This window comes from Monopterus albus, unplaced genomic scaffold (assembly GCF_001952655.1).
Source record: "Monopterus albus unplaced genomic scaffold, M_albus_1.0 scaffold24.1, whole genome shotgun sequence".
In the NCBI taxonomy this organism is placed as follows: Eukaryota; Metazoa; Chordata; class Actinopteri; order Synbranchiformes; family Synbranchidae; genus Monopterus; species Monopterus albus.
In genome coordinates this window covers 1,896,383-1,919,429 of record NW_018127904.1, presented here as the reverse complement: position 1 = coordinate 1,919,429, position 23,047 = coordinate 1,896,383, and the positions used below count along the sequence as shown (strand labels likewise).

The following is a 23,047-nucleotide window of genomic DNA, read 5'->3' as shown; positions in this document are numbered from 1 at the left end:
CTTTATATTAAATTCCTTCAAGGCTTTCACTACATATGAGTCTGGACAGACATACAGTACATGTAAACTGAAGCTTGACTGGTTGGTGGAGACATACAACCGCAAGGCAATAATTCTAGTTTCTGTTGTGATTACACGTGTGCTGCTGTTGCATAGTAACGGCCTGAAGGTGTTTATACATATAAACTGGTTTGAAGATCTTGGCGATATCAAGGCTGATGTTTCCTGTAGACGCATGCCCTTGGTAAATGATGCCTGTCGGTGCATGTTTCATGACAACATACTGATGTTGAGCACAAATTAAAGAACACAGGAAATATTCTGTCAGTGTGGGGCTTTTGTGTGTGTTGTGCCATTTTCCCATATTATGTGAGGACGGAGTATACAGGATATGTACAGTATGCACCCAGTTACAACAGGCCTTGCACCCTTGATACATTGCACTTACACATGTTTAAATGGCCTTTATGTATAAACATTATGCACATCTGAAAGACAGAAATGGCATCATAAGAATGTTTCAGTGTCTGCGTCATAATTTGTATGGACAAATCCAGAAAAGAAGTTATTCTCAGGCAGTGGCAGTATGAAAGGTGACAAGTACGTTTTGCTTTGTTTTCCTAAGATATCATTCTCACACTTTATGGCTCTGCGTTTTCAAGGAGGCCTGATAGCAGCAGCCTGCTTTCAGTTTCTGCCTTCATAACAAGACATTACGTCAGATCAGATCACCCCACCACACTAGTACTTATGTTTTGAACACGAATGTTTATTTAGCTGGAATCCTTCATAAAGCAAGTCAGAACCTCTGGCACAGTACACCCAAGACGTCACATTGATGCCACTCGAACATTTTGTTTTATAACTACACTGAAATGGAAGCTGGTTATCCCAGCCAATACCAGAGAGCAGGCTAACTGCCAGTCTGTTCCAATGTCAGGTTTCGCACTATATTCAGTTTTCTACCTACAGTGGTACATAAAAACACAGGGCAGTGCTTGGACTTGCAGTTGTAACAGGGAGTATTATTAAGGATTATGCCCCTGTTCTGTTTATATTTAGGTGACCTTGACTTAAACCTCTAGAACAGGACCTCAGGCCGCCTCTCTAGAAAACGGTTCATCAAACCTCCATCAGTTTATCAGAACACTATGAATCAAACTGTCACTTTATTTTACTGAGTGCAGCAGGCATATTAGGCACATTGAGCCCGCTCAGCAGTAGTGCTTTGTCTGTTCTGAGGACCTGTCTGCTATTAATAGATCAGAGGAGGGGAAAAAATCAGACAAAGGACTCTCAGTTCTAACTTCTAAGTTTCAGACACAAGGGATGGGTTTGTGCAGAGACCCTTGCTGTGAACTGAACTGAACTAATGGTTTTTGTTTTTTTGCATTGGTAGGTGTAAGCTGACTCTCAAAGCATTTTCAAAGCAAAGATGGTGGCAGTAAGCGACTGTATATACTAGAGTTGTATACAGTTCAAGTTCACTTCTAACTACTGTGCTCTGATCCACAGGGGAAGTACATGGACATCGAGTTTGACTTCAAAGGAGATCCCCTGGGTGGAGTCATCAGCAACTGTGAGTGACAGTGAAATAAAAATGCCCCTGGACTTCGATATTTCTATAAGTGTATATGCAGGGATATGGCGTTTACTGTGTTTTCTTCTCAGGTTTGTTATTGCTTTTGACATGTCCATCAGCCCGATAGTGATTGTTTTTCCTTCTCCCAGCAACACAGATACTGTAACTCAAACATCAGTGTGTCAGCGCATCCTACACTGAGGACGACTTGTCACACTCCTGTTCACATACTGTGATGTACAGCAGTCAGTGCAGTGAGAGCAAACAAAGGATTTGTTGTTTGCTTCACAGAAATTGTTTAAAATATGAATAACAGTACAGTAAGGATTTTGGTATATCCAGATGTTTGCGTCGGTGACTTTATTGCAAGTAGCAAGAAGCTTAATATCAAGTTTTATCGCTGTGCCCATTAATTCAAATAGGGAAGAAACTTCCCCAAAAAACAGCCTTTAGTGGAAGAAAAAGAGGAAGGTACCTCGGGAAGAGCAGAAGAGGGGGGTTAAGAGGCTGTACAGATATTTAAATTGTTGAGGTTCGGTTTCACTTCATAACAAAGAAGACAGATTTTTGAAACCCATGTAATTCTCAGACTGAACAAAAGGCAGGGCTCCACCGATCCAGTTTTCTCTCTTCAGCTCTTTTCTCTGTTTTGGTGTGATCTTCCTCTGTTCACATTGTTTTGTCTGCACTTGCTTCTCTGCCAGAGGTCACAGAAACAAAGAGAGGAACTGAGGGCCCGGGCACAAATGAACCTCTGTCTGCTGGCCCGAGTTAGTCCGACACAAGGAGATGCCTGTAAAGACCAGCCGCTGACATGTGACTGCTTCTGACAGAGCTATATTACCGGCTAGACAGATGAGGATGTTGTGGCAGATTAGACCAGGATGGATATCTTTTCACTTTTCAGCTCATTCTCTTCTCCTAGATGTGCATTTCTTGAGTCCTTAGTGCTTCCTACAACTGAGGGGAGATAGCTTTAAGTTTTCGAACATCTAAGGCAGAGGGAACATGCTGTGAACAGAGTACACAAGGCCAATCGGGATGCTTGACTGCAGAAGATGCGATGCTGTGGCCCTTTAAAAGCAAAAACAACATGACTGAATGGTTTGACTAGATACATAGTGTGCGGTTCCACAGTCTGATTAGGATGAGATTAATGAGAGACTCTTATACAGAATGGTGTCAGAAAGTTGTATACATTAATGTAAAAAGTAGATAAAAATATATTTAGAACACTTAAAAAAAAGATGTTCAAATAAAGGAAGTGGCCCTTCAGTGGTATTTTTCTCACTGTATCTGTGTCTTTGATCACCCTTCTGTATTGCTGCTGCCAGCCACTCGCTCATGGATGTTGCATTATTGATGTGCTGGTTCGTGTAGAGCCACTTATGTGATTCATGGCCAGTGGGTGTCACAGAGTCCCATTCAGCCTGATCCGCCGCTACCCCAGGTGTCTGAATTTGAGCTCTCTAGTTAGGTGTTTGAAGTATGTCCACATCTGCAGGGCAAAGTGGTGCTTCTGCCCTGTCAGCATCCACCCACTGGATGAGTCGGTCTGTGAAGATTGACAAGAGCAGGACCAGTTCTCTTTCTGTGGCTGTAAATTGTGGTTAAAATAGAAGTTTAAGTGTCTTTCCCCCCCCTCTTTTTCCAAAATGTTCACTTTAGAATGATGTAATTATAAAGTCTGCTAAAATAATGCTTTCTCACCAGGCAAACAGAATGCTGGTATGCAGCCAGACTGGCAGTAAAGAGGATCTCAAGTGGCCTCAGATGCTGCTGAGCTCTGTAGTTGGTCTTTAATTAAATCATACTCAGCCTAATGTGGTGAGCAGATGATGGGTCCCCTTTTAATCAGGTACTGCTGCACTTGGTTGGTAGCCCAGAAGGAAGGGCTGACGTTCGATATCCTCATGTGGTTTCTTCATGTGTACTTCCTGTGGTGTTTATACACACAACATTGGCTTGGTCACCCTGGTAACTTAAGTACATCATTGAACTAAGAACATGTTTAAGCTCCATACGCGGTAGATGGCAGGCTGGGCATCTACTTACAGGGCAAGCCCATATTTACTAACCAAGGACACCTCTGAGTCACTGCAGGAAGATTATTGTTAGTCATCACTGTGTCATTGTTTCCTTTTGCTGTCCTTTACACTTTTAGATCTCCTGGAGAAGTCACGTGTGGTGAAACAGCCAAGAGGGGAGAGGAACTTTCACGTCTTTTATCAGCTTTTGTCTGGAGCCTCTGACGACACGCTCAGTAAGTTGTAAAAATGCTGGAAATATAAGTTGAATGGAAACATCAGTGTATTACTATGCATGCAGGCTAACTTTATTTGAAATTTAGAACAGCTCATGGATTTGAGTGAAATGGCACCTTGAGTGTGGAGTCACCAGTCCTATACCATTCCTTATGTTAAAATCTTCCATAAAGCCTTTTCCAGCAGCATTCCAGCTGCACCAACACATGGTCAATAGATTAATGACCCAGCCTTCCTGCCTAACAAACACTACAAAGAACAAAGATGGGCCATGAAACCGGTTCTTTCTATTTGCTTTTCTGTGGACAGAGGGCATTGTTTAATGTCCTGAACACAGGAGAACAATGTAATGGTCATTGACTCCAGAGCGCACACATCAGAGGGGCTTGATTCAGGTGTAGTTAATGCAAACACTAATGAAATCTGACACATACACCCACGAGAGGAATAGATTTCTTTGCTGCTAGATAGGGGGGCTTTTAAGAGGGCCATTTGATCCAGCAGCATACACAATATTAAATCAGTGTGTGCACGCACTGTGGAGAGGGGTTATGTTTGGAGTGACAGTAGCTTGTAGGCTGGACATATTTGTTTACTCTTTGCACCATGATGTGTGTTTCTAGAATGCCATTGAAGACTACAGTTAAGAACCATCATTGCAAGATTTATTTGTTTTGTTTTTAAATCGGTCATGTCCCGGTTTTGAGTACTTTGCATAACTTGCATTTAATATTAATGAGGCTTCATCTGTCTGTAGCCAGCCCACTTTAAATATGTGTAGTTAAAATAACAGCCACATTGTTTGCGTGTCACAGAGAAGCTGAGGTTACACCGGGATGTCAGCAAGTACAATTACCTGAGCCTGGACTCAGCCGTCGTCAGTGGGCTAGATGATGCAGCCAACTTCAGGACAGTCAGAGTGAGTAGTACACACACATATCTGTCTTAATGATATTATGCTTTACCCTATTTTAAATGTACAGTATTCCCAGCTGGCGTCTGGGGGGGGGGACATGAACAGCTTGGGAACTGGTAGGAATTATCTCACTTTTCTAAAGAAGTGCTTCATCACAGTTTTAATTCTAAAACACAAACAGACTCAAAGAGAAGCCAGATGAAGAATGAGACGCTCATCAACGCTCAGTGACCAGCACTGACTTTGCTTTGTTGCATCATGCTGAGTAGATCTAAATCCTGTACAGAGGGTAGGGGAGGTCTGACTTCACCTTAGCTCCTGGACATATCAAACTGACAGATCAAAGTTTGGCCTCTCAGACTGTGAAAATGTTCCACACCAGATTTCATCCCACCTGTTGCAAAACCACATGAACATTGAACTGAACCTGATCTACTAGGTTTGTACTGATTAAACACGGGCCATTCCATGTGTACTATTTAACAAACTTTTTATACAACAGTGGTTCAGCCTGGAACAGCACAATGGCAGCAGTTTCTTTGGGGGAAAACCCCCCAGAAGAAAAGGCAACTGGTTCTTTTTATTTAAATAGATGCCTATCTTGGGGCAGCTGTGGCTCAGGAAGCAGTCGGAATGTTGGTGGTTCGATTCCCAGTCTCCCCAGTCCACGTGTTGAAGTGTCCTTGGGCAAGACACTGAACCCTTAGTTGCCTCTGGTGGCCAGGCAGTGACTGACAGTGCCGCCATCATTAAGAAATTTCCCCGTGGGGTGTTAATAGAGTATAGTAATAAATAGAATCTTGTCTGAATGCGTAATGCCACTGCTTCTTGTCTTTACTGATGGTGACACATAGGAGGTTGTGTCTGTAGGGAACTATTTTTGCTGTGGTTTTCAGTTATGGTGTGGACTACTCAGCCACTATATTAGCCTGTCTGGTCAGTCACATTACACTATACTCATTTCCGTCTGTTTTATATCCTGCTTCCCATCACCCCTGACACTGAGTTTCACAGCATTCCCCATACAGCTGCATGTTAGCACCGGAAACACAAGGGGACATTCCTACTAAACAATGAGTATTGTACCTCCACGTGGCCTTCTCATTTGCAATAAAAAATAGGTTCTAATTAAGTCCTTTAACAAATATGACAGTAGTTAATCAACAAACAGGAAACAGAAAATGGGCTCTTTTCTTGTGCTTTGGTGGTGATCTCTAAAATAAGATGGAATCTGGGCTTGCAAAAGACATTTGTGTTGAATGTGTATAAATGCATTCATCAAATTCATTGTCATAACAACGCTAGTTATAGTGCTGCAGCAGTAACATTTCAGTCTAACTGCTGATGCACAGTCACAGACACTCAAATTACACTACATTTATAGCTTAGTTTCCTTTTGCAGCAGAGTCCATGTTTCCCACCAAGCTTCAACAATATCCGTTGATCAGTGACTCTCACTTTTTTACGCCCTCCCAGAATGCCATGCAGATTGTGGGCTTCATGGAGGATGAGGTGCAGTCGGTGCTACAGCTGGTGGCTGCAGTGTTGAAGCTCGGCAACATCGAGTTTAAGCCAGAGTCGCGCTGTAACGGCACCGACGAGAGCCGCATCAAAGACAAAAATGGTGGGTTTGACAGGCAGTGAACTGCGAGAAAAGACTGTCCTTTTACATCTGATTTACACCTTTATTTGTTGCATGATGTAGCCACCTGTTACTAGAAAAATGTCTGACAAGTGGGTAACTGTATTCATTTGTTTATTGTATTTTTATCTTGATAGTTTTACACAGTTGGTCTCATGTTGAGCCACTGCCTCCTGTTGGTCGTTTCCCTCTTCCATAGCAGTGACATGATCCATCTGACTGCCACTTTTTTCGAGAAGATAATCTTTTTTTTTTTTCTATGTGAATCAGAGACTGAACTGTTGTGATAATATTGCAGCATGTTGCTCATCTTGTGCACCCATTTTATTTTGAAAATTACTTTTCAGGTTCTTTATCATTTCCACCTATTCGATCTACCGCTTCTTGTTTAGCTACAACATAAAAGTTAGAATACAAACAGGTTTCCTCCTGATCTTTGCAGTATTGAATTATTGTCTGTGGTTTGTGCATGTGTTTCTGTTTGTCCACTTTGCAGATTTGAAGGAGATGTGTGAGCTGCTGGGTATCGAACAGTCAGTGCTGGAGAGGGCGTTCAGCTACCGCACCGTTGAGGCTAAGCTGGAGAAAGTCTCCACTACTCTGAATGTGGCCCAGGTCAGAGGGAGAGTTACAAATCTGCCATGCACCAGTTTTATCAATGTATTTCTTCTTGACATTAACACCCACACACAGTCAGTTAAAAAAAAAAAAAGATGAAGGGCTGTTTCTTCCCCCTGATTTGCTCTACTGGCTGCCAACTCTCACCCAACGCTACATGAAAACCTCTTCATTATAGATGAGCGGTATTCCTCCTGGATATTCAATGTAGGTCATATTTTAGAGGTCGGTGAGTTGATTCAGACTGTTTATATAACCTGGGCTCCCTGTGACTGAAAGCAGAGGTTTAGAGAATTAACCTTGCCTCAGAATAATGCCATTATTCGTGGTTTGCTTGTGTTGGTGACGTCCTTTTTAATCATCACTATACAACTTGTATTAATTCAGTGATTGTGTCTGTGAAGGTTCTTTTTGTTTCCAAAAACATTGACCTGTTGAAACTCTATTAGACTTTAGGATTGTGTTTTAGGACTTTTTCAAGATATTGCCTTTGTAAAGACGCACTTTTGGTTAGTTAAAATGAATTCATGCTTGTTCTGTTGGCTGCTTTATTGTTCATTTTTCACCTGTACTGTGTGTTTATTTACAGGCTTACTATGCCCGAGATGCCCTTGCCAAAAATCTCTACAGTCGTTTATTTACCTGGCTAGTTACCAGAATCAATGAAAGCATTAAAGTAAGTAAGGTCCAGAATATATTTAGTTTTATGTAAAGTTGTTTGAATCAATTATTCGGTTTATTTTTCTAGCAGTAAATATTGTCCAATATCGTTTCCCATCAGGCACAGACTAAAACTCGCCACAAGGTCATGGGTGTGCTGGACATATATGGCTTTGAGATATTTGAGGTAAGACAAATAGCAGATCAAACCTGCACTTCTTGTTCTAATAAACTACAAGGACAGAATCTGACCATCCAAACATTTGAGTACATTTAAAAAGATTTCGCCCCAGGTTGTTTGTGTGCATGCTTTGCTACTCATGAGGGTCTTATCAACAGGAACTGAGGGCTGATTAAAACACATTCAGATTAGTTATGCTTTATTGCTGTGAGGGGTGAAATTACTGTTTGTGGCAAGGTGATTTCAACACTAAAATCAGCATTTAACTGAAGAAAAAATGGCCAAAACATCAATGCGCTACTCAGCACACAGGAAACACACATCATATACATGTTACATCAATGCGCTACTCAGCACACAGGAATCACACATCATATACATGTTATGATCTGTCTAAGATAATTTACAGTAAAAGGTACGTCTTTGATACCTCAGCAGCATTTACATAATAGAGCGTAGGTATGGGTCATATGGTATCCATAATGTTCCATAGAGACTGCTACACTACCAGTTAAGTGGACTTCAAGATGCATGAAAATAAGTATGTCCTTGCAGAAACATGAGGCAGTTTGAGTGCACTGTACTGGCTTGATGACTTCAGCACCCCACCCACCCCCATATGTTCATGTCTTTTTCATATCTCTGCTTGTTCACCACACTCACTCTCAAGTCCTCCTTCTCCTCTGACTGTTGTTGTTGTGTCTGGGTCACCAGGATGGAGTAAGTAACACCTGCAGCGGCCTGTTTGCTGTGCCAGCGTGCATGCTGTGATCTAAACTCCTTTTGACTTAATTCATAACTCCTCGTTAAAGACCATTCAGGGCTCTCGGTGTGCAGCATAGCCACAAGGCTGAAAGGATGCTAAAAGAAGCCTTTGCATCATGTGAATGGTGACATGCACTCAAGTGCCAGTTGCTTAGGTACACCTACGGTAGCTAAAACGAATGCAGTCAAATACGACAGCCTTGTATGAAGGTTACTGTGTAGCTGTTCTATATTATTGCTTTTAGTTTAGATGGATGTTGTAGTTTATGGTGCTGGGAGGTGTTCTTAATTTTTCCATCCATCCATTTTCTTCCGCTTTTTCAAGATATTTTGTCCACCCCATTTGAATTATAAAAGCAGACTAAAAACAGTTTTCAAAATAGTGATTCCACTGAGTTAGATGAGAAGATCAATGTCAGTCTCGTGTCTGTATGACAAATACGAATCAGCCACTTGGAGCCAGTTATTTTAGCTTAGCATAAAGAAAGGAGGTCATCTCCCAAGATAACAAAATGGGTTTCTTTGCATTGTCAGTCTTGTCACCATGAGGTGTCACCTAGCCAACAAGTAGCCCCCCCCATGAAATGTCATTTTTACACTTTGTAAACACAAAACAATGAGTTAATCAGTCAACCTTAGTGGTGCTGATAGATAGATAGTGGCTTTTCCTGTTTGTTTGTTTGACCTTTGGCAGAGCCAAGCTAGAGGTTTCTTCTTGTTTCCAGTTTTTAACTTTAGCTATAGTTTCATTCACTGTAAACACATGGGAATGGTACAGAACTTTTCATCAAACTCTTTTTGAAATATAGCAAATAAACATATTACCCAAATGTTGAACTATTTCTTTAACAGATACAGATTAGGTTAATGCACTGGAACATTTGAATGTGTAGAGGTCATTTACAAAACTACATTTATGGAGAACACTACAAGTGTAAAGGAACTTCAGGAAAGAAATGACCAGAATGATTTAGGGGAAAAAATAGAAAAGCCCGTGGGACTGAAATCAAATTTGGTAAACGTGGCTCCGTCTCCCTGTAAATATTTTTCTTGATAATGTAATTTGTAACGCATTAAATGCAAGGTCTTTCCCATACCTTGTGGCAAGTGAAACAGTACTTGAAGAAATGAGCCCACTGATTTTAAACAGAAGATGGTTACTTCCTAGAGCTGCTGTAAACTGCTTGTTACAAAACATCAGAGCTTTAGGGCTACAGTCTGTCATACTTCAGCCTGGTGTCTGCTGCCACTTGGAAGACGTGTGTGTGTTTGTGTGTCTTTATTTAGGGGTGAAGACTTTTGGTTTCTTAGTATAATGGAGTCTTAACATTAATAACTGATCTCCTTTTAGCTATGGATTCCATTACCTGGTCACTGAGAAACCTTGTCCTTCACTCTGAGCTTTAAAACTAAACATGCTGCTCTAACACCTACTGTCCTTAGAAAACCACTAACCTAACCAAGCGCACCATACAGCTATCTGCCAAGAAGCATGACTCATCGTTCAATGGTCATAATTGACAGCGGTAATAATTAAGAGATGTGGGAAATAAAAAAGATTGAAGCCTGTAAATGGTTCTCACTCCATCAATGTTTAATGAAGTCTGTGACAATGTACAGGAACTTTTTCTGATAAGAGTATATTATAAGGTACAAATGCAAAATTTATTGCCGTCAGTTGTTTGCTCCTCAGCCTGATTAAATGTTTGTGCAGTGATGGCTGTCAAAGTGGTGAGGTATCAAATCATTGCGTTGAAGGGAGAGAGCTGCAGATTATAGTTTGTTCACACTGATTATTACTGGCATCGTATCAGATGTACGGCCGTTTTTAAAATTTAGAGCCTGCCTCCCATGACTCAAAGTAACCATAAGGGGATTCAGGCGGATGTGATTGAGAATTTATTGTAGATGCTTTTTCTCCTAAGTGGATGTAAATTCAGACACAAGGCTCGACTAATGCATAGCCAGTTTGAATAGACAGAACTGAGGTTGCAGGTTTTGAAAATGATTTGTTGAGTGATGCCATCATTGTGGATTTTATCTAATACTACGTCTGAGTTCCAAGAGCCTTCATTGATCAAACAGAAGTAAAAAACACAGATTAAACTGTCTCTATGAGTGTGCATTGTAATGACCTCTTCAATAAACACTGCAGGAAATTTGAAAAGGGAAAAGTTGGTAATGAGGTAAGTATATTCATGTTTATAGAGGAGAGAAGTCAGAGTTTAAATGAGCTTTGAGAAATGAGTGAAATATTGGGGTGAGCCAAGCATTCAATATGCAGCCCATATCTGTCACGAGCACATTTAGTGTTTGTTGCAACAAGTGAAGTGTTTATGATGCGTTTCCTTATCTTGGTGGGCCATGAAGTACGGTGGAAACCAACAGCGATAAATTAATCAGGTTTCTGAAAATTTTCAGATGTGGAAAAATAATCTTTTCTTTATTTTGCACCTTCAGGATTCAACATCTTAATAGCTGGGGCTAATTATTTTAACCTGCTGCTGCTCCCACAGGACAACAGCTTTGAACAGTTTATCATTAACTACTGCAACGAGAAGCTGCAGCAGATCTTCATTGAGCTGACTCTGCGTGAAGAGCAAGAGGAATATGTGCGGGAGGTACTGTACACACATTCACACGTGCCTCACACACACATTAGGATAAATTACCTATCGAGCACTCCCTCGTGTGCAGCGGTACAGCTACATCATTCAACATGTCAGCAGTCAGTTAATCGTGACGTGCGGCAGCATGACCTCATCCTGCTCAATGTCACTCGTCTGTTTAACCTTTTGTGCTAATTTCAGCTAAAGTGACATTCTTGCCCATGACCCAGATGCATTCCTTATGTCTTCTATTCTCAGTTAATTCTCTCCCAGTCTTTCCTCTGTGGACTCTCAGGGATGGAAGTAATCCCTTACTCCAGCAAAAAGAAACGCTCGCCGTTGTGAGCCTTTAAGCTTTGTTTGTTTTGAAAGCTGTATGTATGCGAGTGCCGTAGCGGTGACCCCACATCCCCACACAACTTTCATAGTCACACAACCGCCAGTTCCACTCCTGGTCTCTGTCCAGTATACTGCATGGGAAAATACCACAGCACTAGAACAAGGAGTGAGGTTCACCAATCAGGAATTTGACCAGTCACCCATCAGTTTAAGCCACACCTTCTTTGTGACCCCCTCCCCAAAATAGCTGTCACATTGCTTCCATTAATTGAAGGTATGTTCCCAACCCATTAGTAGCTGTGATGTTAGATGTCAGTAAAGTGGGTCTTTCAGGGGCCACTGGCCCTTTTTGAGAGGACAAGCTTGAAAATGTTTTCTACTTTAGAAAGGCTTTATGCTCTGTGCTGCGATGGGAAGTGAACAGCAGAGAGGAAATACAGCTATGAAGACTGGTTTTGCAACATTTAGACTGATTTCAGCATTTTAAGAACTTCAGTAAAGTTTGTAATCAAAGAATGCTTAATTTAAGAATAGAAACTATGACCTCAACGTGGCCTTGCACATTTAATGTAGTGTTTTTACCCCCCAACATATTTGTGTTCAGTAGGTCAGCGTGTGTCACATGAATGATACATAAAGTGCAGCTCTCTTCAGTTGCCCAGAACTTTTGTTTTCTACTTTTGTTTTTAAAGAATGACCAGTCTCAATTTGTTTGTTGCTACGAGCCTTGTTAAAAGCCACTTACAGTAGGTGGCTCAGTCATTTTCCACCTCTGTAGATGTTTTGATACAGCACTGCTTTAAACACATCACCAGTGAAATGACTCCTGAGCACTAATTCAGAATCACATTTATTGGCTAAGTATGTTTAAACACACAAGGATTTTGGCTCCGGTGCAAAGGCTTTTGATGCACTTTAGTAAAGCAGTAAGAAAATATGTGTATTTAAAATATTAAAGAGACTAGGAGAAAAGAGAAACAATATTTATATATGTACACATACGTAGTTGCAGAAGAGCTTTCAGATTGTTATGTACAATGGTTATAGTTACAGTTTTTTGCACTGGGGGCTGTTGTCCTGTTATACAGACATGGATTAAGTGTTCATGAGAGTGATGGCGTGGGGCTGCCATCATTGTGCCAGAAGAATTGATTCTTTATTATTGCTACTGCAAAATATGACTTGCAATGTAAATATCTTGGTCTATGTCAAATGCAGTTGAGTTTAAATAAGAACAAAATACAAATACACCCACAAAAAGGCTTTGTCTTCTCCTTTTAGGCTACTCCGTTAGTTTAGTTTTTTCGTATGACACACATTATAATGGTTACTTGGCTTTATAAAATTTTCAGTAAGTACTTGACCAGGTGCTCCGTCTTCTGTTGAAAGACACACAAGAGTTGAAGAGTCTCTGATAAAAGATAGAAAAGCCATCATGTCATTGACTGTCATGTCTTTTACCACAGGGCATCGAGTGGACCAATATTGAATATTTCAACAACGCCGTCATCTGCGATCTCATTGAGAATGTAAGTCAGTCTCCCAACTCCTCAGACCACACAAACCAGTTCAGTCCACATTTTAAGTGTGACTTTCTAATAGAAAATAGTGACATTTTATAACCCTATACCACCTTTCATGGTTACTCACCTTGGCATGGCCAGAACAAAAATGGCATCTTGGCCATGTTGGATGAGGAGTGTCTGAGGCCCGGAACAGTCACTGACGAGACCTTCCTGGACAAACTGAACACCGTCTGTGCTGAGCACCAGCACTTTGAGAGTCGCCTCAGCAAGAACTCAAAGTTTCTGACCGACCACAGTTTGCCACACAATTGCTTCCGCATCCAGCACTATGCCGGCAAGGTACTATAAATTACACAGTGCACAGAACAATAAGGAATCTGCCCATAAAGTGCTATAAGGGGGATTATAGACAACAAAAGACACGTGTTGCTTCTTTCTGTCAAGGTGCTGTACCGTGTCGAGGGATTTATGGACAAGAACAACGACCTGTTGTACCGAGACCTGTCACAGGCCATGTACAAGGCCAACCACAGCCTGATCAAGCAGCTGTTCCCTGAAGGCAACCCAGCCAAAGTCAACCTGAAGAGACCCCCGACTGCTGGATTCCAGTTCAGAGCATCAGTGAGCACGCTGATGAAGAACCTGCAGACAAAGAACCCAAACTACATTAGGTGAAGTACTGTCATTAACAAACTGATGAGGTTATTGCCAGGCCGCTACAGGGTATTGTCAGTATGTTGTGTTTTTCTGTGACATTTGCAGTCTGAATTTGAATTATTTTAAAAGTAGTTGGCCCCAAAATAAATGGCTCAAATAATAAAATGCACCAAAGTGCTTCACATCCAGCCAGTCTTCTATAATTTCCTTTCTCTAGTGTCCTTTTTAACCCCCATAGCCTCATGTTGACTGCATGATTAGATATTTTCCTTTTTTCTGACTCACTGTGACTAGAAAAAGCATCCATCACCCCGCATTTTTTTTTTTTTTTTTTTTTTTTCTTGACAGGTTCATGTGTTTTTGGTATCAGTTATGGTGTTATGGCCACACTGTGACATAAGTCTACAAACTGCTTCTGCTATTGTTAATGATGCACAATTCAAAGACAAATTTGCTTTTAGTCTTGAATTATGTCGCTCAAATTAAATCTTTACAGCCAACACTAGCTGGCCCACACCAGATTTTTAATAAAAGGGTACTATAAACTTTATATATAAGTCCAGCCCTAATGTGAAAAAACTCTTGCTTCCTAGATGTATCAAGCCCAATGACAAGAAGGCACCCCACATCTTCACCGAGTCTCTGATTCGCCATCAAGTGCGCTACCTGGGCCTGATGGAGAACGTCCGTGTGAGAAGAGCAGGCTACGCCTTCCGCCAGACCTATGAGCCCTGCCTGGAACGCTACAAAATGCTCTGCAAACGGACCTGGCCCCATTGGAGAGGGCGTGCCAGGTAATGGCTGTGTTTATTCTGAAGCTAATTGTGGGGCAGGTGAGGGGAGCAGAGAAAGCCCTTATTGCTGGATAGGTGCCAGTATAAATCCCTCCAAGGGTTTTGTTAGAAAATTTAAGTGTGGTAACTGAGAATCGCTCCCAGGTGTGTGTAACTAAGGCACTAAACCCCAGACTGCTCCCAGTGGAGTGACTGTGACCAGCACTAATAGACTGTTGCTGGGGTGGCCGACTGTGTGAATGTGAAGCACGTTATTGCTGGGAAAGGGCTCTGATGATTTTCCGGGATAAACAAAGGCCCCGTAGGGGGAATTAATCAGCTGAAATGAGAAGACATTACTCCACATATTGTAATAACTTTAATCTTATTAAGCAAATTTTAAATACTGAACATGGCACTATAATAACCACAGAACTTTAAAGACCATAAATGTTTTTTAAATGAAAATGTAGTTTACAGAAATTGGTGGTTGTGTGACTTTTTTTATAATGATATCCAGCCTCATTATCACACTCGCTTATTTGCGCACTCCATGAAACCTCTCCTAATGTCCTCTCAGCAGCAGCAGTCTTGTCACATACCAGTTCACTGTTCAGCAGAAGCGAACCATCCCCTCTTGAACCACAACATGTTGAGACATTTTAACCTTATCTGTGTCCTCTGTTCCATCCACTGTGCTGGTGAACACACTGATTCCTATCTGCTCTGCCGCACACTGGTATATTGTTGCTCAGCTGTCCCTCACTGCTTTATGTGCTTTTCCTATTTCTTCTCTCCAAATGTTTCTCTCCCTTCTGCTCAACTCTTGCATCCAGATCCTCCCACTGCTTCTTTACAGTTGTGCTTATGTGGTTTTATGGCCACTTGAAGTGTCAAGTGTGTTTTGGATGACCCCTCTGATGCTTCTGGCTTCCAACAGGGAAGGAGTGGAGGTTCTGATGGCTGACCTTCAGGTCCCAGCTGAAGAGTTCTCCTATGGCCGCTCCAAGATCTTCATCAGGAACCCAAGAACGGTATTTATGCACAGATAAAGTAGCCCTATACCCCGTCAACATTTTTTTTTTTCAGCCAGCGTTGACATCTGCTCTGTATTCTAGTAGATCAAGCTGTGTTTCAGTGTCTATCACTTGATTCTAGTGTGTTCAGCTCACTTGTTTTCTCACAGTGAGATGTTTGTAAAAGCAGAGTGGGCTGCTCTTGGAGCCCCCACTTCAGCAATTAGCATGCAACCACCACTCTGAAAACACATGGTTTCACTTAACCATCCCCTTTAACATGGGAAAAGAGCATCTTTACTCTGCACTTGAGCAACTGCTCGAGCCTGCAGCGTTTGAAAGGACCAAGAGCAAACAAAGCTTGGAATAACATTATCTCATGCTGAGGGAATTTTCTTTCTATAATTGTTTTTTTTTTCCTATCTTATCAACTCAAATCTCTCTTATATATCTGCAGCTGGAAGTTTAAAGGAAGTTGTTGGATTGTTTTTTTGGGTTGTTAATCCAGTGCAACCATGCCTCAAGCTTAATTGTTACCAAGGTTCTTGTCAGGAAACGGAACAAGATGTGGCTTTGCTAGACACAAGAATGCATAAATATGAGATTATATGTTCTTGGGTTACATTAACAGTAAGATGAGGTTTGAGAATGTTGAGAAATTCAGTTTGATATCCAAGATAGAACCAAAGTACTCTGCCTGCAGATGAACAAATTGGCTCATAGCAAGACAATAAAATGCTGACCTCGCATCCCTGATGAAGAGAAGTCGATTCAGCTTAGGCCTTTTTTTTTTTTATATTGTCGTCTTATTGTAAGCCCAGGCAGTAAAGGGTTATTTTTTCACCTGTGGATAGATTGGACTTTGGTCATGGTATCCCTCAATCGCCATTTGGTCAGATAAAAGGGAACATTTTGTAATCCTCTTCCTATGATTTCACTGAAGGGGTTCAAAAGATTCTTCCCAAAGGGAAATTTGGTGTAGATACCTGCCAACTATTAAGAACAGGCATCACACTGTGCATAAGGATGTTGTGTCTTGTGCAGTTAATCCTCTTTTCTTCTTGTAGCTCTTCTTCTTGGAGGAGAGGAGGAGGCAGTGCCTGCAAGACCTGGCCACACTCATTCAGAAGATCTACCGTGGCTGGAAGTGCCGCAGCCATTTCCTGCTGCTGAAAAAGAGTCAGATAGTGGTGGCAGCGTGGTACCGCCGATACGCGGTGAGGCTCGTTGAAGAATTACACTGAAAATTGCACAGGAAAAACTTCATATTCCAATTGAAATTAAAGCATAAACTGTAGTATTGCTGAGTTTCTATCTTCCTTATTCTGTGTCACAGCAACAAAAGAAATACCAGAGAATCAAGAGCGCCACCACTGTGGTGCAGTCCTATGCTAGGGGATGGCAGGTGTGTACCTTCCGCTTCCTTTTGCTTAGAATAAGATGTAGCAGGGTGCAGTGCAGACTTATGACAGACACAGTATTAACATGTCTGCTTGCTTGTTAGGCCCGCAAACTCCTGAGAGAGTTGAAGTATCAGAAGAGATGTGAAGAGGCAGCAACCACCATCGCAGCTTACTGGCATGGCACCCAGGTACGTAAAGTGCAAAAGGATGTCCGAGAGAGAGGTGTTCACCTCCATGGAGCTTCGGTCTGACTTGGATACGTGCAGGACTTAGCAGTATTGCCTTAAACGCTTGTGTATCATATGCAGCGTTTCTGCTTACAAAAATGACCAGAGTTCTGCTCTTTAACACAGCTGTCCTAGGTATTACTGCTGCTGTTTCCCTTTAATCCTGCTTCTTTTGCTGATAACACAACTGCCACTTCTCTTTTTATTCCCCCACTCATTTTCCATTCTCGCTTATTTCCCTTGTCACCTTCTCAACCTGTCATACCTAACGCCCACCGCATCCCACCAGGCTCGGATGGAGCTGAGACGTCTAAAACAAGAAGCACGGAGTAAACATGCTGTGACAGTAATTTGGGCATACTGGCAGGGAACCAAGGTACTTCCACCCAGCCGTAGAGTGTCGCTGTCGCAGCTGTCTTGTCATCCCTGTTCGCATCCCATCCCTTTTTCAGTCCAAAAATATATATAGTAGAGTAGCAGCCCTTCTGAATCCATCCCGGTCCTTCTGTTGTCGTACGGCCTGATTAATGGGCCTTATCATTGTTTGTCCTGTTCTCTGTCATGTAGCACTTACATGTGGGAGTGTCTTGGCATGTTTAGTTCTTTTTTCTTTTTTTTTTCCTACTATTATGATGTCAGCCATAGAGTTGCAAACAAAACTAGATTTCTAGACGACCCAAACTGATATCTGAAAAGTTAGCACATACACTCACCGGCCACTTTAATAGTCACACCTGCACAATTGTGTGCACTTCAGTGCAACACTTCTGCCTTATAACATCTATGAAACTCAAAATGTTTCAGTTTTTGATTCAATTGTCATAAATGTATAAATTCAATTGTATGTTTATTATTGAGGTCATAGTTAAAGGTGATGCTGTACTGGACTACATTTTATTGAAGTGCAAACATTTGTACAGGGGTACCTAATAATGTGGCTGGGGGGTGTGTGTGTGTGTGTGTGTTATATTTGTGTGTCTTTCTTCTGGTTTTAAAAATTCTCATTCCTCTTCTATAATCTAATTATTAGTTCACCACGCTGTTCCCACCATGCCAATGATTTTCTCTGTTCTGTTTACTCTAGCTCACGCTGAGAAACCATTTTTAATATGCTGATAATGTGCTGACAGCAAAACTCCAGGAAGCTCTTGGATATAAACATGAAGCTATGTCGGTATGAGGGCACATACAGTATTTTGCTACTTTAGAAGCCTCAGTGCTCATGTGCATCAACAGCCACTGTACAGATCAGGAGGTAGAGCGGTCGCCCTCCAACATCAAGGTCAGCGGTTCGATTCCCGTTCTCTCCAGTCCGGATGTCAAAGTGTCTTTGGGCAAGAGGGCGCATACAGTATGGTGCTACTTTAGAGAGTTTCTCCTGATAGCCAGAGCAGCACCTTGCAGGGACAGTGCCTTCATCGGTGTCTATGTGTTGGCACTGCAGATGGCCTGGGTGGGGTTCTGTCACATAACGTAGTAATAAAAGTGGTCTTATCATTGTCACCATTTTTTAATACCGTGTTATCATTTGAGATATCCTTGGTAGTTCTATCAGTGCTTTATGTCACAGTTTCAGATGAACTGCAGATGGCTGTTAAGTCTAACTCTCTGCAGATTCCATTAATCATTATTCTTTGTTGTATGTGAACTTTGGTCTTTGCAAATACGATGGCGCCCCATTGGTCACCATCTTTATGAAGTACAAGTGGAGTGGCAATCCAGGCTTTCTCTCTAAATCCTGCCCATATGCAGAGTCACAGAGCATGAGCACCACTTACTGTTGCTCAAGTGTCTCCCATCTCTTGACATCTGTTGTTGTCTTTCATCAGTGTTTCCCCATAATGCTTTTTCACACCTACTCAGTACCTCTCCTGGGGCAATTAAATTTTGAATGACACTGAAATTAAACTCCTCCACAACTGCCACCGCTTTTCATCAGGCCCGGAGGGAGCTGCGTCAGCTGAAGGAGGAGGCGAGGAATAAACATGCCGTATCAGTCATTTGGGCCGGCTGGCAGGGCACCAAGGTATTTGGGAAGCCTGTCGACTTGACTTGTGATTTGCCGCCTCTTCCGACAACCTCCCCCCCCCCAACGACCCTTAACATATACATCAATCTGCTCAGCCCATTCTAAACATTTACATTTCATCATGTTAGGCAGTTTACCGTGTAGTGTCACATATACACTAACCACTGGATGCTGAAGTGAAAAAGAATTTTACTAATGGGATCAAAACAGATTCTTTCCAAAGCTCTGTCTGCCAGGGGAAATTGTAGATTTGCTGATAAAAGTACTATCTATTGACTCAAGGTTACGTGGACAATTCATTCCATGGAAGATACTGCCTCTCACACATCCATGCCAGTGACAGATAAAATATTTTGGGATTGTTTTCATCTTCTTCCTTCAAGGTTCATGCCTCCCCACTGCATGCCACCTGCTCCACCTGCATGACGTCTTCCTTGTTGCATAGCTAAGGCATGTTTTCTCTTTGCAATGCAGCACGGTTTGTGTCTTTTTTTTAGATGGAACTGTTGAATGTAACAGGAGAGGAGCAAAACTCACGACTCAGGCAGCAGAAGTCATCTACAAGAATTGCAGGTTTCACTAAAAAGCACGAGCTCTGTTTCCCTTACAGCAGTCCCCCTGATAAAGGTTCATATGACCCACAGAGCCATATTCAGTTCTGGAAGCTAGAGCACTAGAGCTGTACTTTGACAGTCTCTCAGTGGTCACACAGGGCTCGTGCAGTGTGTGTTGTTTGTATATTTGATGTATGCTGACCTCAGGCAAAACAGTATCCTCCCCTTCTTCCTCTCACCTTCTCTTGCTTCCTGCTCTCTGCCTCTTCCCGCCCACCCCCCTGAACAGGCTCGCAGGGAGCTGAGGAGACTGAAGGAAGAGGCCAGGCGTAAGCATGCTGTCGCTGTGATTTGGGCCTACTGGCAGGGACTCAAGGTACCTACCAGCCCTGCAGCCCAGCCCATCACCAAGTCTGCCACCTTCTCATTCCCTCAGGAAGCCAGTGTCTACCCCGTGTTGTGGTCGCGCTTTATCCATCATCCTTCCGTTGTTTCAAATTGTATGCAGCTTCCTGTGCAGAAGTCCCAGTGGCTAAGCATACAGGGACATGAATAAGTGCAGTGTGCAGCTACTGGTTGTTGTTTGTAATCAGCTTTTATTGCAAGCTAACAAATTTCAGTCATCAGAATTGTAATACAGTAATCAGCTTATTTAGTTCTGCGTTATAGGAAGAAATCTACAAAGACTAACTCTGCACAGACATATTTAATACAGTACTTGCAGTTGCAGAGAGATCCTTTTGGGATTTCCAGTACTTCAGCATTTCGCCCTGTGTCACCTGTGTAGTCTAGCTAAATGTGTTTAACACAATACCTGTGATCTTGTTTCTATGGGGTAGTTCACCCAACTCAAAAGACAAACCCTTCACAGCTTAACGCCCTGGTTTGTAGCTGTGAAGATAGTTTTTGTTTTATTTGCCAAGGTTTTGAGACTCTACCACTACTCCAGTACAAGTGAGGAGAATGGAATTGAATTTGAGATGCTCAAAGATTTGAGACACGATGGAAATAATCCACAACCTTCACACCAGCAGTTTTCATCAACAATATTTTGTTGGTAAGACGTAGTTTGAGGTTAAACTTTGCCATGTAGTTCCATAGTGTTGGATAGATTTTTGATCATTATTTATTTGGAGACCTTTGCTGTATTCCTCTTTTGCTGAAAATGCGGAAAAAGGAACTTGGATGAGTGAAATGAATCAGGCCCTGGCTGACCTGGTGGTTTTACAGGCTGACCCTCTGAGCTGTTCTTTTCTAAACCTCTTTCTCTGCTTCCTTTGTATCTGTGCAACTAACCAAAGCAGCGCTGTTTTGTGTAACACTGTTTGTGTCACCTGCGATTTCTTTGTCTTTAGGTTTGTGTCCTAGTTTTTGCTGTTCTGTCTGGGTTCCAAAGAGTCGTCACACTGATCATTTGTTTCAGTGTTAGTCTTTTCATCATGTTAATCAACCACTTGGTACCTCACAGCACACAGTGCACCTGTTGACAGTGCAGTTTGTGCAATTAAGGTCATTTGTCATAACCACCATTGACTTTCCAGTAGTTGTTATAACTTTGATTCCAACAGCCTGCCAGTTACTGTTTGTTTTTTGTGACTAACTAAATGTTTGTTATTTTAGTGTGCTCTTTCTGTAAACAGTTGTCATCCCTTCAGTGTATTCCTTCATCTTTCCTGCGCCATATCACATTAATAAGTGACAATAGGGGATTAGCAGTTTATTTAATGTAACTTTTTTGCTGTTAACAGGTCCGCAGGGAGTACAGAAAGTTTTTCAGGGCACATGCAGGCAAGAAGATCTACGATTTCACCATTCAGCGAATTGTAAGTATGGTTTGAAGTATTTGCTTAGACATTTACTTAAATAAAGACACAAAAATTGATAAAACTGCTTTTTGATGTGAGACATAGGATAAAGGACTCTTTGTGCAGGCAGATCAAACTGGATTTTTGCTTGACAGTTCTCATTTATGTCCATTTTTTAGATGCAAAAGTACTTCCTGGGTCTTAGGAACAACTTGCCCTCCATGTCCCCCATAGACAAGAACTGGCCTGCTAGGACTTATCTCTTCCTGGATGGAGCCCATGCAGAGCTCCGGAGAATCTTTCATCTCTGGAGGGTCAGTTTCAAATAACCATTCAGCCGCCGAATTCTTCTGTAAATTCACGTTTTGTCAAAAAGCAATGTTTTGATCGTAGACATTAAACTCTTATTATGAAACAGCATCACTGTACGAGAGCCACAGGCCTGATTCAAGTCAGAAATGCCGAATACAACATCCTGTATCTATCCTGTAAAGAATAAAATAGACAAAAGTTTGAATTGAGCGGGGAAGTGTCCAAACATTTGACTAGTAGTGTTTACAAAGAATAGGATTAGCATCATAAAATCCATAGCATCCAATAGAAACCTGAAAATGGAAGTCAATCAATATGCAATACACTACAAAATGAACAGTACTGATCAACAAGCGTCTGTTTATTTTAACGTCTCGTGTGTGTGTGTGTGTGTGTGTGTGTGTGTTCGTGTGTGTGTTCAGTGTAAGAAATACAGGAGCCAGTTCACAGAGGAGAGGAAGGCAGTGTATGAGGAGAAGCTGGAGGCAAGTGAGATCTTCAAGGATAAAAAGGCTCTCTACCCAAGCAGGTACCTCACACTTTTGCTGTTTCATACATGAGTAGATCAGTCAATCTCTAATTGTATGATAAACACAAATCACGCACTATGAATTGTGCTTACCTTTGACGCTGTCTTGCACCTCAGTGTGAGCCAGCCCTTCAAAGGAGACTACCTGGAGATCAGCAAGAACCCCAAGTATCAGAAACTCAACAACGCTGTGGATGAGAAAGTTCTGCTTGCTGATGTGGTTAACAAGATTAACAGGGCCAACGGCAAGGTAAGAAAGATGAACAAAGGTCTTCAAGGTAAGACTCGCACAAGCTTCGCCATTCATTCAGCTTGTGTAAGAGTCGGGAAGTCCAAGTTTAAGCTGTGGTTACATTGTTACCTGTTTTTTAGAGCTCCACAGGATTAGTGGACCAAACCCTTTTAAGATGTTTTGATGTGTATTTCAGCAGTCTCATGTTTTTTACATCTTAACAACTGATGTTGTTTGTTACAACATATAGCAAACATATCTAGATGAGAGACAAAAACATTTTGGTTTGTGCGTTTGGCTTTGCCATAATGTCAACATGCACAGTGTTAAAGTGACACCGGGCTGATCAGTCTCTACTCTGGTTATCCAGGGTACAGCTCGAATCTTCCTGCCGACTAAGAAGAGTGT

The 23,047-nt window shown here is 41.9% G+C and overlaps 1 protein-coding gene across 4 annotated transcripts in view; it reads left to right on the top strand.

Annotated features, from left to right (window-relative positions):
- The window catches only part of myo1b (myosin IB), a 52,086-nt gene that overhangs the window by 26,114 nt on the left and 2,925 nt on the right, over window positions 1-23,047 (top strand). The window contains exons 6-29 of one of the 4 annotated variants that reach the window (XM_020594661.1): window positions 1,516-1,579; window positions 3,747-3,845; window positions 4,662-4,765; window positions 6,239-6,386; window positions 6,901-7,019; window positions 7,612-7,698; window positions 7,804-7,869; window positions 11,145-11,249; window positions 13,043-13,105; window positions 13,241-13,441; window positions 13,547-13,773; window positions 14,353-14,553; window positions 15,473-15,566; window positions 16,616-16,765; window positions 16,885-16,953; window positions 17,053-17,139; window positions 17,468-17,554; window positions 19,118-19,204; window positions 20,051-20,137; window positions 21,510-21,584; window positions 21,746-21,880; window positions 22,301-22,407; window positions 22,525-22,657; window positions 23,010-23,041. In XM_020594661.1, the coding sequence (XP_020450317.1) occupies window positions 1,516-1,579; window positions 3,747-3,845; window positions 4,662-4,765; window positions 6,239-6,386; window positions 6,901-7,019; window positions 7,612-7,698; window positions 7,804-7,869; window positions 11,145-11,249; window positions 13,043-13,105; window positions 13,241-13,441; window positions 13,547-13,773; window positions 14,353-14,553; window positions 15,473-15,566; window positions 16,616-16,765; window positions 16,885-16,953; window positions 17,053-17,139; window positions 17,468-17,554; window positions 19,118-19,204; window positions 20,051-20,137; window positions 21,510-21,584; window positions 21,746-21,880; window positions 22,301-22,407; window positions 22,525-22,657; window positions 23,010-23,041 (2,627 nt within the window). The remainder of the gene's footprint in view (window positions 1-1,515; window positions 1,580-3,746; window positions 3,846-4,661; window positions 4,766-6,238; window positions 6,387-6,900; window positions 7,020-7,611; window positions 7,699-7,803; window positions 7,870-11,144; window positions 11,250-13,042; window positions 13,106-13,240; window positions 13,442-13,546; window positions 13,774-14,352; window positions 14,554-15,472; window positions 15,567-16,615; window positions 16,766-16,884; window positions 16,954-17,052; window positions 17,140-17,467; window positions 17,555-19,117; window positions 19,205-20,050; window positions 20,138-21,509; window positions 21,585-21,745; window positions 21,881-22,300; window positions 22,408-22,524; window positions 22,658-23,009; window positions 23,042-23,047) is intronic. The other 3 variants (XM_020594659.1, XM_020594662.1, XM_020594663.1) reach the window with 3 other exon arrangements.